The sequence below is a fragment of the Abrus precatorius genome, unplaced genomic scaffold, assembly GCF_003935025.1.
Source record: "Abrus precatorius isolate BTA unplaced genomic scaffold, Abrus_2018 Scaffold9, whole genome shotgun sequence".
NCBI classification, from domain to species: domain Eukaryota; kingdom Viridiplantae; phylum Streptophyta; class Magnoliopsida; order Fabales; family Fabaceae; genus Abrus; species Abrus precatorius.
This window is the reverse complement of record NW_020874439.1, coordinates 3762169-3779743: the sequence shown is the minus strand read 5'-3', so window position 1 is coordinate 3779743 and position 17575 is coordinate 3762169. Positions and strand designations below refer to the sequence as shown.

Genomic DNA, 17575 nt, shown 5'->3' with positions numbered 1-17575 from the left:
GATACAAACCGAGATAGTAGATAAAAAATCATAATATAAAAATACATAATTTGTAAAGAAATATTCTAGAATGTTGGCTTTTAGGGTTTCATCAGCGGGTGTATGAAACGAAAGGGTGCCCAACCTTATCCGTTGATCTGAAAGGGATCTGATGGTTCAAAAGGAGGGGCGTCTTTTCGTTTGCCCGACACCAGATCCCCTATAAATATGTAGTGGTCCCTGCATCCATTTTCTGCTCTTTTGCTCTGTACCAAAACCTACACATTGTTGCTCCAAACCGAAGAGTGTTCAAAGATCTTCAGCATTTCTTCCATACCGACTATTTGTAAGGTGCGTTTTAATTTCTAACTTCTTTTTCTTTCATGGCCGAACCTATTGAGTGGGAGGATTCTCTGTCTGATGTCTTGGGACCGAATACTGTCTAAGTAGACATTATGAACGGAACCGAGGGGAGTAGCGAGGTTTCATCCATATCAAACAATAGGGCTGAAGAAGTACAGGTCAGGGAATGCAGCAACGAAGCCGAATCGTCTGCTTCGAGTGATACTGACGCTTCTGAACCCTTATCGAGTACTAGTCCCCTTAGGAAAAGACAGGTGTTTCCCCCCTGTACGATACCTGGATATGAATGGGTGCACGGTGAAGTGGCCGCGTACTTTTCTCGTTTTAGAAGAAATAAAAGTCTTCAACTCTTTGTAGATAATTGTGATATTTCTTTGTGAGAGGCGTCTGATCCGTATCCAATACACCTCAATCCCTGCCAAGGGGACGAAACCGAGAACCCTGACTTTGTTTTCCTGGGGGGTGTTGGAATGGTCGACACCTTCTTTATGTATGAATATATGTTTAGGGAATTAGGTATTAAGCTATCTTTTGATGACTTTCAAATGGGAGTTTTAAGGGTTTTAAATGTAGCGCCGACACAACTTCACCCAAATGGGTGGGCGGCAATGTAGGCGTTTAGGATACTTTGTAAATTTTATTATATAGAACCTAGTATAGGCTTATTTCTTCATCTCTCTTGTACCTGCCCATCAGACTTAGCAAGGTGGGTATCCCTAATAAGGCAACTTGAGTTGCCTTTGTTTAAGCCTTATGCTTTGTCCTTTAAGGGCTTCAAAACCGGATACTTCAAGGTAACCGTGGACCTTGTAGGTAGGAATTATTTTTTTGATAGCGAGAATAATCCCCTCTTCCCCTTTCATTGGACTCGGGCACCTCGCCGATACGACATATTCCCCGAGGACATGTTGTCGGCTAGGGAGTTATCAGACTTGGAATTTTTGAAGTCGCTCCCCCGAGATCTACCTGCCTGACATATAATCCTCGTGCTCAAGTCTTCGCGTCCTCATTGGGATATGGAGGGTATGTATTGTCTTGATTTTGACTTATATTTTGAATCAAGTTGTATTGATTTGACTTATATTTTGAATCAAGTTGTATTGATTTGACTTATTATTTTTACTGTAGGCTTAATGGCTCAGCGATGTGTTGATGTACCGACCTTCCATCGTACTTTGAAGCAAAGGACGCTGGAAGGTACAGCTATTGAGGAGCACTGACACCCTCAACTTGACCAACTTCCAGAAATATCTGAGCCTCGCCCTCCTCCCCAAGACCTAGTCCCAGTAGAAAATCAGCCCAAGAGGCACAAAGATAAGGGCAAGGGCAAGGAGACTGAGAGGGAGAAAAAGAGAAAACATGCTCACTTGGGTGAGCCTAATGCTGCTGAAGGGGCACGTAAGCACACCTGAACAGCAATTACTGAGGGGGCTAGTAGTTCATCCAATCCGGTAATTCCTCTGGATATGCTTGCCGAGGCCTTCTTGGTAAATGGGACTCACGCCGGTCGACTAGCTGCTCCAAACTTGTTGTCTAATTCAGGTAAAGAATTGGTCAACAGTTTAGATTATGAGACTGTCTGGCGCTGCTATGCAAAACTTCAAGTACGATCGATAGCTATGCTTCGAAGGCTAGTTGTTAATCCACTTCTTGACTTGAAGAATATGCAAAAGGCGTATTCGGCTTCATAAGAAGCTTTAGCCGAGAGCCGAGAGACTCAATCCAGCCTTGGCGAGACCATTCAATCCTTGGAGGCTGAGGTCAACCAGTACAAGGAACACTACCAGATAGTGGAGGGACGAGTGAAAACGGCCGAGGAGGCTCTGAGGGCAAATGAGGAGGAATTTGAGGCGTTAAGGGTAAAGTCTGCTCAAATGAAGGAAATCCTAAGGGCCAAGTCGACCGAGATGGAGGAAGTTGTGGCACTTGAAAGGCAGAAGGCTGAAACTGACTTGAGGGCTTTCGCCGCAAAGTGTTTGGATCAAGTTGCATTTGAACACGAGTCTAGTTTTAAGCACGTTGTTCGTCAATGCTATGGATTCTGTCACGTCCCGGCCGACTTCCATTTTGACATTACAAAAGACTTCTTCAGTGGCCGGTTCATTCCTTACACTGAAGTTGATGACGATGTGGAACCGGATGCCGAAGCCCCTATCCGAGCTGCTGATGAAAATGCCCCCCTTCCTGAGGGCCCTGGATCGGATGCTGGAGAAGAACAATCTTAAAATCATCTTTTATAAATTTTTTTTCTTGTACTGTCGGGGCAATAGTGCTCCCCTTTTGTAATCAAAAAATTTGAAATACAATTTTCTTCTTTGGATTTTTGCATGTGTATTGGAAACTTAAATAACTTATCCAATCATAATCGAACGCTTATTATACAATTCATACAATTAATCATTGTAAGGATAACGTCTGCAAGGGGATTCGGTAGTGATTAAATAATTAATTAATTCAACCTTGGCCGAGTAGAGGTACTCGGGAGGGAATTAAATTAATTCAACCTTGGCCAAGTAAACACTTGGGAGGGAATTTAAATAATGATTCATCCTTGGTCGAATAGGAGTACTCAGGAGGGAATTAATTAATTCAATCTTGGCCAAGTAAACACTTGGAAGGGAATTTAAATAATGATTCATCCTTGGCCGAGTAGGGGGTACTCGGGAGGGAATTCATTAAATCAATCTTGGCTAAGTAGACACTTGGAAGGGAATTTTAATAATGATTCATCCTTGACCGAGTAGGGATACTCGGGAGGGAATTCATTAAATCAACCTTGGCCAAGTAGACACTTGGGAGGGAATTTAAACAATGATTAATCATTGGTCGAGTAGGAGTACTCGGAAGGGAATTCATTAAATCAACCTTGACCAAGTAGACACTTGAGAGGGAATTTAAATAATGATTCATCCTTGGCTGAGTAAGGGTACTCGGGAGGGAATTCATTAAATCAAATGAAGTACTTGAAAGAAATACTGATTCATAAAAAACCATATAGCTGAGAAAAAGTATTTTATTGATGAGATACCTCATTAAAAACCTTCCCAGGAAAACCCATTTTCACTTTCTTTTAAGAGGATAAAACCTGAGGGAGGAAAAGAGTACACCGATTACAAATTACAAGCTTTTAACTGTAATAATGCTTTAAATGTGTAACATTTCAGGTCCTCGGTATTAGTTTTCTTTCTAATGTTTCCAACTTGTATGCTTCATTGTCTAATCTTGCCGCTACCCAAAAGGGGCCTTCCTAATTAGCTACCAACTTCCCTTCTCGCTGATCCCTGCGTGCATCTCCGGTTACTTGCCATACTAAGTCATTTTCATAAAATTGTCATGGATTGATTTTGGAGTTAAATTTTCTAGCCATCATTCTTCTGCTCGCCTCAGTCATAATGGCTGCTTGGTCATGCATCTCATCTATTAAGTTTAGGTTGACGGCCAGAGCCTACTCATTAGCCGATTCCTCGAAACTCTCCTTTCAAAATGAAGGTTCTCCAATCTCTACCGGCACCATGGCATCAGTACCATAGGTAAGCCGAAAAGGAGTTTCCTTTGTTGTGGTTTGCGGCGTGCACCGATAAGCCCATAGCACCTCGGGAAGCTTCTCTGCCTATTCTCCTTTTGTCGAACCCAATCTTCTTTTTAATTCATGCAAAATTACTTTGTTTGCAGCCTCAGTTTGACCATTAGTCTGAGGGTGCTCGACAGACATAACCCTGTGCTTGATGTGAAGTCCTTCCAAAAATTCATTAAATCGCCGATCTGCAAATTGCAATCTGTTGTCTATTATTAACGCATGAGGGAGACCAAAACGTGTGATGATGTTTTTCCAGATGAATTTCTGTACATTATTGGCCGTGATGGTGGCAAGGGGTTTAGCTTCAATCCATTTGGTAAGGTAATCCACAGCGACAATTAGGAATTTACACTGCCCTTTTGCTAAGGGGAAAGGACCGAGGAGGTCCATACCCCAAATGGCGAAAGGCCAAGGAGAGCTAATAGGGCGAAGGGTGTCGGCATGTTGATGTAATTGTGAACCGTGTTGTTGACGGGGGATACATTTCTTTACAAACACATGGCAATCTTGGGAGAGTGTTGGCCAATAGTACTCAGCTCTAAGTATTTTTGCCGCCATGGTTCGTCCACCCAAATGGGTACCATAGATTCCTTCGTGAATCTCCCTCATGACATAGTTTGTCTAGTCGTCATCAAGGCATTTAAGCATAGGTGTTGAAATCCCTCTTCTGTACAAGTCTTTGCCGAGAAGGAGGTATTTAGCTGCATGCATTCTTATTTTCTTGGCCGAGTCTGGATTATTTGGCAGGCTGCTATTAGTAAGGTATTGGATAATGGGGGTCATCCAATTGTGAGGCACATTTTCTACATCCAGGCACTCTTGTTTAGCTATGCTCGGTTTAAGGATTTCCTGGTGAATTACGCTTTGTAATTGACCAGGTTTTCTTTGGCTGGCCAACCTAGCAAGCTTATCAGCTTGTTCATTCATTGCTCTCGGGGTGTATCGAACACCTACTTTGTCAAATTCAGCTTCTATATTTTTAAATTCTTGGTAATATTGGAGCATGACCGAGTCCGTCACCTGATATGTTCCATTGACCTGTTCGGCCACTATCTTTGAATCACTCCAACAAGTGACACGTTTTACTCCCACATCCCTTGCCAATTTGAGGCCGGCTAGGAGGGCTTCGTACTCAGCTTGATTATTAGAGGCTTTGAATCCAAACCGAATGGATTGTTCAATTGTTATGGTGTTTGGGCCTTCGAGTATAATTCTTGCTCCACTACGGATCAGTTTGATGATCCATCAACATGCAAGTTCCACATATCCCAACTGGTGTGTGGTTGAGCCGTGAATTTATTGACAAAGTCAACAAGTACTTGAGCTTTAAGGAGGCGTCAGCTTTCAAAGTGTATATCAAATTGGGATAATTCTATTGCCCATGTTACCAACCGACCAGCCAACTCAGGTTTTCTTAAAATTTTGGACATTGGACAATCTGTCCGTACCACCATCCGATGACTCTGAAAGTAATGTCTTAACCGACGAGCTGTGTGGATTAGGGCAAGCACCACTTTCTCTATTAATTGATACCGAGATTTAGGACCTTGGAGTGTTCTGCTGACGAAGTATACAGGAGTCGGTTCAAGTATTTCTTGAAGTAAAACCGAACTGATGGCGTTATCTGATACGGCCAAATAAACAATCATGTCTTGATCAGGTTTCAGTTTTGTTAACACAGGCGGCGCTGCTAGCATATGCTTGTATTGGACGAAGGTGACCTCACATTTGTGGGACCAAGCGAATTTTTGGGATTTCTTTAATAATTCAATGAAAGGTCGAGACCTCTCTGCCATTATTGGCAAGAATCTAACGAGGGCTGCAATCCGCCCGGCCAGTCGTTGAACTTCCTTGACATTCTGAGGGCTGGCCATTTCGATGATGGCTTTACATTTATCAGGGTTTGCCTCAATCCCCCTTTCGGATAACATGAAACCCAAGAATTTACCGCCGGCTACACCAAATGTGCATTTTTTAGGATTGAACCTCATACCATGCTTCCTGGCTTCGCCGAATACCTCCTCCAAATGGTCGAGATGTTGCTTCAATGCGAGAGATTTAACCACCATGTCATCCATATACACCTCCATGCATTTACCCACTTGTTTCTCAAAAAATTTATTCATGAGTCTCTGGTATGTCGCCCCTGTATTCTTCAAACCGAATGGCATTACACGGTAGCAAAAAATTGCTGAATTTGTGATGAATGTCGTTTTCTCCTCATCCGAGGGATACATACGTATTTGATTGTATCCAGAATAAGCATCCAAAAAGCTTAGTATCCTGTGACCAGCTGCGCCATCAACCAGGGTATCAATGTTTGGTAGGGAGTATGCATCCTTTGGGCATGCTTTGTTGAGGTCCGTGAAGTCTGTGCACATTTGCCGTTTACCATTTGCTTTTTTAACCATGACCACGTTGGCTAACCATGTTGAATACCTGACTTTTCGGATAAAGCGGGTCTGTAGCAGCTTACCTGTTTCTTCTTCTACTGCCTTTGCTCTATCACCGCCAATCTTCCTTTTCTTCTGAGCTATCGGTTTGGCCCCCTTATAAACCGATAAGTGGTGACATAGAAATGTCAGATCGATGCCAAGCATGTCCAAAGCTGACCAAGCAAACAAATCGGTGTTATTCAGCAATATTTCCTAAAAAACCTGCTTTTCTTGTACATTCAACCCGACCCTTAAATAAGTTACTTGATCTGGTTTTGATCCAAGTTGGAAAGGCTGCTTATTTTTATTGGGCTCAACCCGACACCCCTCATCCGTTCTAGGATCCAGTTCCACATCCAATTCCTCTCCCAACCGAGGGGATACAATGTTAACATCTCGGCTGCCCCGTTGGAAAGGCTTAAGACGTAGACTTGCAAAATAACATTCTCTAGCTGTCTTCTGATCAGCATGAACTGTAACGATTCGGCCTCTTTCAGATAGAAACTTCATGGCCAAGTGTGGAGTGGATACTATAGCCTTCAACTTGTTTAGGGATGGTCTGCCGAGTAGTATATTATAGGAGGTATTCGCATGCACCACTAGATAAGTGACTTTTACTCGCTTTCCCTCATGCTCTGACCCGAACGAGGTATACAGGTTAATGCAGCCCCGAGTCTCCACTCTTTCCCCAGAAAAACCAACCAACGGTTCATGATATTCTCTGAGTTCTTCTTCTGGGATGCCTAATTGCTTAAACGTATTCTAATACAAGATGTCAGCCGAGCTCCCTTGGTCAATTAGTGTTTTTCGGATAGTGCAATTAAGAATATCTACACTAATGACCATGGGATCGTCCTGCACCGGATCGACTCCTTGAAAGTCATCGTCAGTGAATATAATAAGGGGGATCCGGATTCTGCTGCCCAATGAAACATTATTGATAGAACGGACCTGCCTGAGATGCCTCTTCCTAGTCGAATGAGTGGGTCCTCCACCTGCAAACCCTCCGGCTATGGTATTAATGATCCTTTTAGGATACTTTTCACGTTCATCGTATCTTCTAGCTGGGGGTTCCCTGGACCTACTCCTCTATCGTTCAAATCTTTTGTCATCGGATCTCCTCGGCAGTTCAGGGTATTGATCTCTTCCTCTCTTAATTTGACCGATGGGATTTGTCTGTACAAAATCTTTTAAATGTCCTTCCTTGATTAATTCTTCAATCTTATCTTTCAGCGTTGTACACTCCTCAGTGGTGTGACCCCTGTTCTGATGATATCGGCAAGACTTGTTTTTATCTGCCCGAGGAGGGGTGTTGGCGCGTCTAGGCATTCTCAATATTTATGTGGCCAATGCCTGATCAAGTACTTTAGACCGATTAGTGTTGAGCGTAGTGTAGGAAGGATACTTAGGTCTCCGGGGCGGCCTTTCAAGTTCATTTCTTCTCTCATTTCTCTGCCTAGCCTTGAAAGCTTCTCTCCTGTCTGTATTTTTTGAATTAGACCCTTGGTCCATCCGTACCTGATTTCGGTACTCGGACAATTCTTCCATCTGCATATACTTTGCAGCCCGACTTCTTACTCGTCTAGGTCGACAGGTGGTTTTTTTACAGATGCTATTAACGAAAGGTCCTGGCTTTAAGGCCGTTGTGAGGTGGTGCATGGCCACTACTGGCTCCAAGTTATGGATCGAAAGGGTCACTTTGCCAAAGCGTTCCATGAATGCTCTAAGTGACTCTCCCTTTTCTTGGCAAATGTTGACCAGCGCCAAGGATGTTAAGGGATGAGGTCGGCTTGTGGCGAACTACAAGTTGAACCATCTTGCGAGTGTTGCAAAAGAGTCGACGGATGAAGGGGGAGTCGGGTGAACCAACTGAGTGCAGGCCCTCGGAGTGAGGTGGGAAAAATCCTACACCATAAAGAATCATTCTTGGTGTACAGACTGACTTGGGTTATAAAGACATCCAAATGTTCCCCAGGGTTCGATGTGCCATCATATTTATTTATTGTTAAGCCTCTCCAATTATCAGGCAGCTTAGCCTCCAGTATATGGTGAACAAATGGGCTTCGGCTTACGAGATCGTCTCAGTCATTTTTAGCTTCAGATTGATAAACCTGCTTTGATTTCTCTTGCAGCGCCGAAGATTCCCCATGATCTTGGATGATAGGTGTATTTTGGGAAGGGATGTGTGTTCTGATCTCTCCTCTCAAGCTAGCATTTTCCCTTCTCAGAGTCGAGAGCTCTAGTGCATCCTTCTCTCTCTCCCTTTTCATCTCTGTCATTTCTGCTTTGAGCTGTCTTAGTACAGCTAAAAGGCTCTCATCGGTCCCTCCTTGCATCAATACTTCAGGTGTCGGTTCATCTGGTGTAACATTCTCCAACTGTTGCCGAGAGGTTCCTCCCTGTTGAACATGTCCTTCCAGCTGGCTTCTCGTTAGTACCATGTTTAATTCTGAAAAATGAGGCTAATCGTGCCCCACGGTAGGCGCCAAAATGTTCCTGTTAAGGTAACACGGGTCTTCAAGTCTCTGCTCTGACGTGCTGACGTTTCTCTAACGTTGCTGACGTGGGAGGGTACCTGCAAAAGGACTCCGATACTGAAGTCAAGATTCGGTTCTGAGCAATAAATTGTATTTAATAATGAAAAGTCAACCCTTTACCTGTACTTTTACCTTCCTTATATAGGCACTGTAATGGGCCAATGGGCCTGTTGAGCCAGTCTTTATTTTAGCCCTTTATTTAAAGTAAATAATATCTTGATTATTACTCTTAATTGGGTTAATTACCTTTTAATCCTGACGAGGGGTATCCAGCCTATTATGCTTAACAGATACTCAATTTTCTTTTCCTACAAGTAGGATCAAGTTGATCTTTATCTAGTACAACGAGATATGCTTTCTCCCTCCCAGCTTTATTCTTTGAGATTTGTTTATATGTTCTAGTCCATATTATGTATTATTGTTAACACCATTATAAAATTATAAATTTCTCTCATTAGTCATTTATATATATATATATATATATATATATATATATATATATAATTATATTAAAATAAAAAAGTAAAAATAACCACTATATTTAACTATGAAACGTTAAATTTGAAATATAAAATTATATTTTTTTTAAAAATATGGTCATGTAATATTTTAAATTTTTCATATCATAATTTGAGTCGAAAACCATTGACAATAAATATCCAACTTAAATACTTAATTCATTATATATATATAAAAGTAGAATTTTCTTATACTAGTCTAAGTCTAAAAAAATTTATACTCGATTTGAGCTTTTTATTTAACTTACATCATATTCCATTAAATGTAAGTTAAATGAAAAACTCAAATTGAGTGTAAAAGTTTTTAGGCTTACACTAGTATAAGAAGATTCTACTTTTATATATATATATATATAAGATTCAGTTATTAGTATAATTTTTTATATATATACAATAGAACAAGTTTATAAAAATTTATATAAAAATAAAATTAATAAATACTTTGTTATATTATTTTATTTTAATATATTATTAAAATATAACTAAATATCATCAATTTGTTAACATGACAATAAATGTCTAAATTATTTAAAATTAAATGTACATTATCATAAAGATAATATTGTATAATTAAAATAATAAAATCATATTTAATAAAAATTTATTAATTAATATATCAAATTCCAGTTATTAATTGTCTAACTTTCACAGCTAATTTCAACATTTTTCGATTTTTTAATCTTTATCATTAATTTAATATTTACGTACCAAGAATTGGAAAAAGTTATTAAATGCATCTCACCCACATTCGTGGTCGCGTGCCCGCATGTAAACTTCAATTAGACAATGTCTATAAATAAACAATCTCTATAAATATTTTGGTGAAAATTTTAACATGGAACTTTAAAAGTGTGGCATAAATATTAAATATTATTTGTGGATAATTTTACGTAGAAAGATAAATAAGTTTTTGGCGTCTGCTCAATAGTATATATAATAAAAAATAGATGATAAATATTTTATTAAAAACTATAATATTTAATAATCATTACATTAATTTTTATAATATTTAATAAAAACTTGTCATATATAAATTTTATTATATATTCTTTAACCCACATTTAAAAAAAATCAAATATAACTTAAACGTTGCAGCGAGATAAACCTATTTGATCATCACTTTTATGCGTACTAATAGTTTTTTTGTACCAGAAGAGTATCATTAATTAAATTAATGTTTGGAAAATAAGCAATTAAGAATATAATATATGATCTTTTTTCAATTTAATGAATTTAATAATTTAGAAAAAATATATAATTATTTATAAAAAAATTATTTGACATGACAAAAAATTATTAAATTTTTAAAAAAATTATTTAAAAATACTTGTATTTATGAATATTTTAAAATATTATTATTTAAAATTAATACTCATAAATTATATTAAAAAGTTATTTACAAAAAATGTTTAAAATAAACGTGACGTTGAAAGGAATAAAGTAAGAAAAGTTTAATTGTCTTTTCTCTTTGCGTATGCCCTTTTCCCACAAACTCTATCCATCATGACAAGTGAAAATAAAAATGAAAATGTAGATTTTTTAATATATTTATATTCCTTAATATATAATGCTTGCGTCACTTAAATAGTGTTTGAATATTAATAATTCAACGTCTTCTATGTCTAAGTGTACAATTATCAGCACATGTTAACAAGTAAATGCACAAATAAGAAATTGCCAACAAAGCAAAGAATATAATTCATTATCCGAAAAAAAATAAAAAATCAAAATTTTAGTTAGAGAGAATAACTTTAACATCACATTAATGGAAAGAAAGTTTCACGTGTGCTGCATTTTTGTTTATTAAGAAAAACATTAATTGCAGTTTGCTTTCTATATTTTTATATATAGAATTTTAATTTTAAAATTTTAATTATTTATATTTAGTTTCCTTATTTTTTTAAATGTTTAGTTTAAGTGTTTTATTTAAAATTTTATTTAATAATTAATAAAATATAATAAAAATACAACATTTTATTATAATAAAACTCTTGAAAATATGAAATAAGCAATAAAGGAAGCTAAAAGTAAGAGCAAAGCATGAGAAGAATTATAAATATTTAATGTAAAAAATTAAAAAATAAAGAAATATTTAAATTCTCTAAAGATAAGTCATTTAAAAAATTTATTTGACCTAAAATTTATTTAATAAAAATTTAAATTATTTTAAAATTACTTTTTTATTATATAAATACATGTGATGCAATAATTTTAAATTACTTTATTCAAACATAATTTTAATATTAGAGTGAAAGATTTAATTTAAATATTTGAAAAATTAGAAAGATTAAATATAATTAATTAAAATTAAAAGAACCAAATATTATAGGTACCATTAAAAAAATGTGCACATTTTGGAAGTTGCAAAATTTATTGAGTTACTGCAAAGCAACCACTTAGGTAGATAAGTTTACAGTACAAGTTTCCTTTGGTCTATTGACATTATTTTTTCAGCATATTCTTTGTCACACACAACATAACAATTAACAAGTCTTGAATTTAGGTATCTTATACATATCATGCTGTTGTCGTTTATAAGTAAAACAAAATCAATAGTGTGTTTGAAAATCATAATATTACGAATTGAATTCACTGATATCTTCTACATTAAACATATAAATATAACTAGTACTTTTACGTGTGCTCTATAGATATTTTTAAATTTAAATAAAATCTTTGAATAAAAAATAAAAATAAATTTTTAAATTTTATAAATTTAAAGAGTAAATTATTTTATAAATTAAATATTAATACAAAAACAGTTCCGTAATATGATAAAAAAATTCTAAAAATATTATTATTTAAAATAATCTTTAAAAATATTCTCAACTAAAAAAAAAATATTTAATATATAAAGGTGAATTATCATTTACTGATAACAAAACAACAGATTTTTTTAATCCATCAAGCGCGTACAATAGCATTGTGAGATTGCCAACAAAGCAAGGAATAGAGATGGTTAGTAAAAAAAAATATAAATATTTTAACATCCCATAAATGGTAGAGAAGTTTCAACTTTAAACATATTTTTTTAATGGAAATTGCAATATTTATTATGAGTTATTGCAAACCAACCAAATAGGTTGATAAATCGGATTTTTTTTTTTATTTCTATATGGTATTTAAAAATAATATATACTAAAATATAATTTTTTTAAAAAAATTATGAAAATATGGAAACTCAAAGGTGAAAAGATTTAAAGATGAAATAATTAAAAAATTGAAGTTTCAGAAAATATTTAAAAAATATTAATTAAAATACCAAAAATCACCTTTAGTAATTTTTTTTAAATAACTTTATATTTCTATAATTTTTTTTCAAATATCCCATATTTTAGTATTATAATATTTTTTTACATATAAAAAAGAGATTAATAAATCTACAATGATTTTTTTTTTATTTTGTGAAATATTATATAATATAATAAATTGTATATAATAGACTAAATTAGTATATTAGTTTCTTAATTCTTGATTTTGTTTTAGTTTGATCCTCTATTTTTTTTTTCTCATTTCAATTCCTTAACTTATAGTAATGTCTCAAAAAAGTCTTATTTTGTCAAAAACAAATGTTAACCTTATTAAAAAAAATTATTGTTTATCTTACTCCTTGCAAAATTCAATAAATATACAATATATTTAAAAGAATTTTTTATAATATTTTTTCTTTTTCTTTTTTATATCATTATCTGTACTTTCATGATTCATTTTTCTCTCTCTTCATCCTTTTCTTTATCTTCTTCTTTCTCTTCTTTGATAGAACATTTTTTTTTTCTGTTTTTTTTCAATTTCTCTATTGTGACTTGGAGTCGCAGGAGAAGATGAGAAATATGGTAACAATAACAATATTAAAGGAAAAAAAAATGATTTGTAAAAGCGTGAAAGAGGGGTAGAAGATGAAAGAAAAAAAAAAGGAAAGATAAAAATTTTGTAGAAGTTTGAAGGAAGAATAGGTTGTAGAAGTATAAGTGAAAGAAAAGAAGATGAGAAAAAAAAAAGAATATTTATTAGAGTTTGAATGAGAAAAAAAAAAGTAAAAAAAGAAGAAGAAAGAGTACTAGAAAGTTAGACAAAAGATAAAAGGAGAAAGATGAAATAAAATTCGTTAGAAAATATAATGTTTTCATTATAGTTCAAATGAAAAAGAAAATTAATAGTGATTTTTTAATAGAATTAATATTTTTAGCAAAAACAATTTATTTATTCAAAACATTGCATACTCTCATGAAAAGAATAAATAAAATATTATTTCGATTTTAAAATATTAGGTTTATGGTAATTTTATTATTAAAATATAAGTGATATTAATTTAATTTTTAAAAGATGAAAAGTGGCTTCAATTTGATATATCAATGAGAAAAATGGGACGGATGAGAATGAGTTATACTCACATCAATATAATATAATTTTTTTAAATTATATTATTTTTTTTAATTCTAGAAAGTTACTGTCTCTTCTATTGTGATAAAATTTTTAAAATTTATTTTATTTTAGATAAAAAAAATGTTAATAGTGATAATAAACATAAATGAATATCTTAAGATTATTATTTTTTTGACAATTTTTAGTTTGGTTAACTAATTTTAAATGCTTTCTTATCGATTTTAGGATTTTAAAATATAAAATAATATTTTAAATACAAGTACTACTAGGAATTTCATCTAAAATGTTTTTTTTTCTAAAGTTTTAAAGTTGGTGTTTTTTAAGAGATAAAAAAAATACATCTTTAAGAAACTTATTCTTATTAAAATGGGTTAAATTTTAATGTATATTAACTTTTAAGAAAGGAAAATATAATATATTAAAATAGACGAAAGCATAATAAAGTTTAATAAATAGATTAGTATAATTTATCCTGAATATCATTTTAATCCTTTTATCTAATATTTTTTCCACAAGATATCTTGTCTATTTTATGACCAAGAGATTAAATTAATATCACTTATTTTAAGGAAAGTGATGCTTGAAGGACTGAAATTTATATTAATGGATGATTAGGAAAAAGAAAAATAGAAGAAGAAAAGATAGTGTGAACAAGGCTTGGTTTTCGATGCACAAAATAAACACAACCTCCTTTCCAATTAGAGAAAAATATCAAAGAAAAAGAGCGTTGGAAAAAATTAATGTGTCACTTATGCCAAAGCATGCAGAAGCTCCTACACCGCAAGTTGGGATGCTAAGGGTAAGCGTGGAATGGGAACAGTCCACATATATTAATTGCAGTTAGAGCATTTTTAATGGTATTTTTTTTAAGTTTTTAAAATTTATTTATAATTATTATGTAGGTCCTATAAAAATATATTATATTTTTATTATTTAAATAATTCTTAACTCTGATCATACAACTTCTAAACATTATAGTAAATAGATTTTATAATAAAATATTATAGATTTTTATACATTATCAGCAATTATTTTTATTTTAAATTTTATTGTTGTTTTTAAAAAAATTATATATATTAAGTCAAGTATATATTAAAACTATCATAAAATAATAAAATTAATATATATTTTTTAATTTAAATAAAGATTATATTTACTTTAATATACATAAAAATATTTTAATAATTACATGTATAAATACTTACGAATATTTGTTCCATTAATAAATAAATAATTCATTTAATTAAATCCACATATATCTATAATTCTAATTATAAATACAAATATTTTATTAATATTTTTTTGAATTTGTACAATATTACACACAATAAAAAATACTATGTGTAATAATTTTTATTAAAAAAATTAAGAATTTAATACAATTCAAAATATTAATGCTATTAAATATTATGATTTTTAATAAAAATTTTGGAATTTTTAATAGTTAAAAATATTTACCGAGAACGGCACAGCTAACCTTCAGCGACTCCGCGAGTAAACGGCCACGTCATCTCGAAACAGACTTTCTAATAAAATATATTTATTTAAAAAAGTAAATAAAACAAAACAGATAAAAAGGTTCACAGACATTCAATGAACCAATAATGATCTGCCCATAAAGCAAGAAACCCCACCAAGACAAAACATTGCATCACTTAATCATTATAATTATCTTATCTTAAATATCTAATCAAAAGTCAACACCCCACTAATTACTTTTTCAATATTCTTAATATAATATCACTAATACATTAAACATTTTTCTTTCTCAATTTATGCTCACAAATTAATTATTCTTCTATTAGAATCTAAAAATTTAATATTTAATTTTTAAATACTTAAAATGTTTAATAAATTATCTATAATATGTAAATGTTAATTACTAAAAAAAGTAAAATGTTAATGAGTAACAAGAATTAGCTAGTACGGTTTTTTAGTTATAATAATGCTATTTTGATAAATAAAATAAGCTTTACAAATTAATGGGTAATAATAAAAAAGCAGCTAAAGAGGTGTTGTAATCCAGCAAACCCTTTCCTTATCCAACTTGTTAACAAAGCTGTGTTGTGCAAATTTTTCCCTCAAGCCAAGTAAGTAACTTTGACCCTCTCTTCTTCTCTCTCTCTCTCTCCAACACACTAAGCAACCGTTTTCTCTCTCTTTCTTTTCGGAAGAAGAAGACAAAGCTTTCCCCATTGAATTCTCCATCAGATCTCTCCTAACTCAGTTGGTAAAAACAGCACAACGAAGGAAGAAAAAAAGAAGAAAGCCATAACCAACAAGGTTTGCAGTTCCACACAATATAAAAGAAAACGCTGTCGTATTTCGATTAAAGCACAAAAGCGATAATGAGGTGTAAGAAACACTTACCGGACCTCACCAGCACCATCGGCGTTTGCGCCTCTTGCCTACGTGAGCGCCTCCTTCCTCTCGTCGCGGCCCAGGCCCAGGCCCAACCACCCCGTTTCCCTGGTTCCGATGCCGATCGTCACCGTCACAAAAAGCCCCAACCCAACCCTCCGCCGCTCAATTTCCCGCGCTCGGTTTCGCCGTACGTTTCTCGCCGGAAATCCGATTGTGACCGCCGCCGGGAGAAATTGTTTTACCACACGCCGCAGGTTGACGCCGCCGCGTGCGGAGGCGGAACGGCGTCGTCGAAGAGGAAGCTTGGAGGAAGATTCTGGATCATCTCGAACCTGTTCCGAGCCAGATCGAACAAAATGGAAACCTCGTCTCGCGAATCGTGCGAGGAACCGACTTCGTCGGTGTCTCCTCCGTCAACGACGTCGTGGTTCTCCACAATCCTCCCGGCGCGTCGCCACAACCACGGCGCGAATGATCGGAGGCGGTGCCGGCAAATGGATCGAGGGTTATCGCCGGCAGTGACGGAGAATTTTACCGACGAGCTCGACGGACGCGATCGATCTGCTTCGGGATGTTCGTCGGAATCTTCGCCGGGGAAGCAAAATCAGACGGCGGCGGAGACGGCGGCTCGGCGATCGCGGTTAGGTCCCGCCGGAAAAGGCTTAACGAGCATGGCCTTCTGCTTGAGTCCGTTGGTCCGGGCGAGTCCGAACCGGCATTGGAGCCATAAGGGATTGGCCCAGGAAATAGGTGTGGGTGGGCCCCACCATATATCCACTGCGGCGTCGTTTTGCCCAAACCGGTCTCGGAAGCTTGCTGATTTCGGAAGGCTCAGTCACAACCGTTGAATTCACTTATCGTTGACGTCATTGTACGGTGGTGGTACCCTTAATTTTGTCGAATTATGTTTGTGCAGTTTTTTTTTTTTTTATACAAAAATATATATACAATAATAATTTTACTTCTATCTCTTCTTGCTTCGTTACTATGTACAGTCCATACAGTTCCTTACGGGGAAGATAATAATTTTTTAAAAATTAATGAATAATAAATTTTCATTAAAAATTATATTGAGATGGTATTAAAAATTGTGATGAGAAGTAAATTGTTAGGTTTTTGCGACAAAAAAAGTATTTTTAATTTTGTAATTAATGTCCTAAAAGCATTAACTAACATGTTTTATTATTATTATTATTATTTATTATTTTACAATCTTTATGACAAAATCATTTATTGTATTTTATTTTGGTAAGAACAGAAAAATATGAAGTTTGTGATAGTTTGAGCTTAATTTTAATGCGTTAAATACAACAATGATTATTGTTAATATGATAATTTATAATTAAAAATAATATAAAATAATTTTTACACTTAATGTTAATTAAATTCATATTCTTAATGCACTTGATAAATTCTGTC

The 17575-nt window shown here is 34.3% G+C and overlaps 1 protein-coding gene across 1 annotated transcript; it reads left to right on the top strand.

Annotated features, from left to right (window-relative positions):
• The first annotated feature begins 16140 nt into the window (after positions 1 to 16140).
• Positions 16141 to 17004, top strand: LOC113850615. Its single transcript, XM_027481195.1, has one exon. It carries the CDS (start codon positions 16141 to 16143, stop codon positions 17002 to 17004), a length of 864 nt encoding a protein of 287 aa, XP_027336996.1.
• Positions 17005 to 17575: the final 571 nt, after the last annotated feature.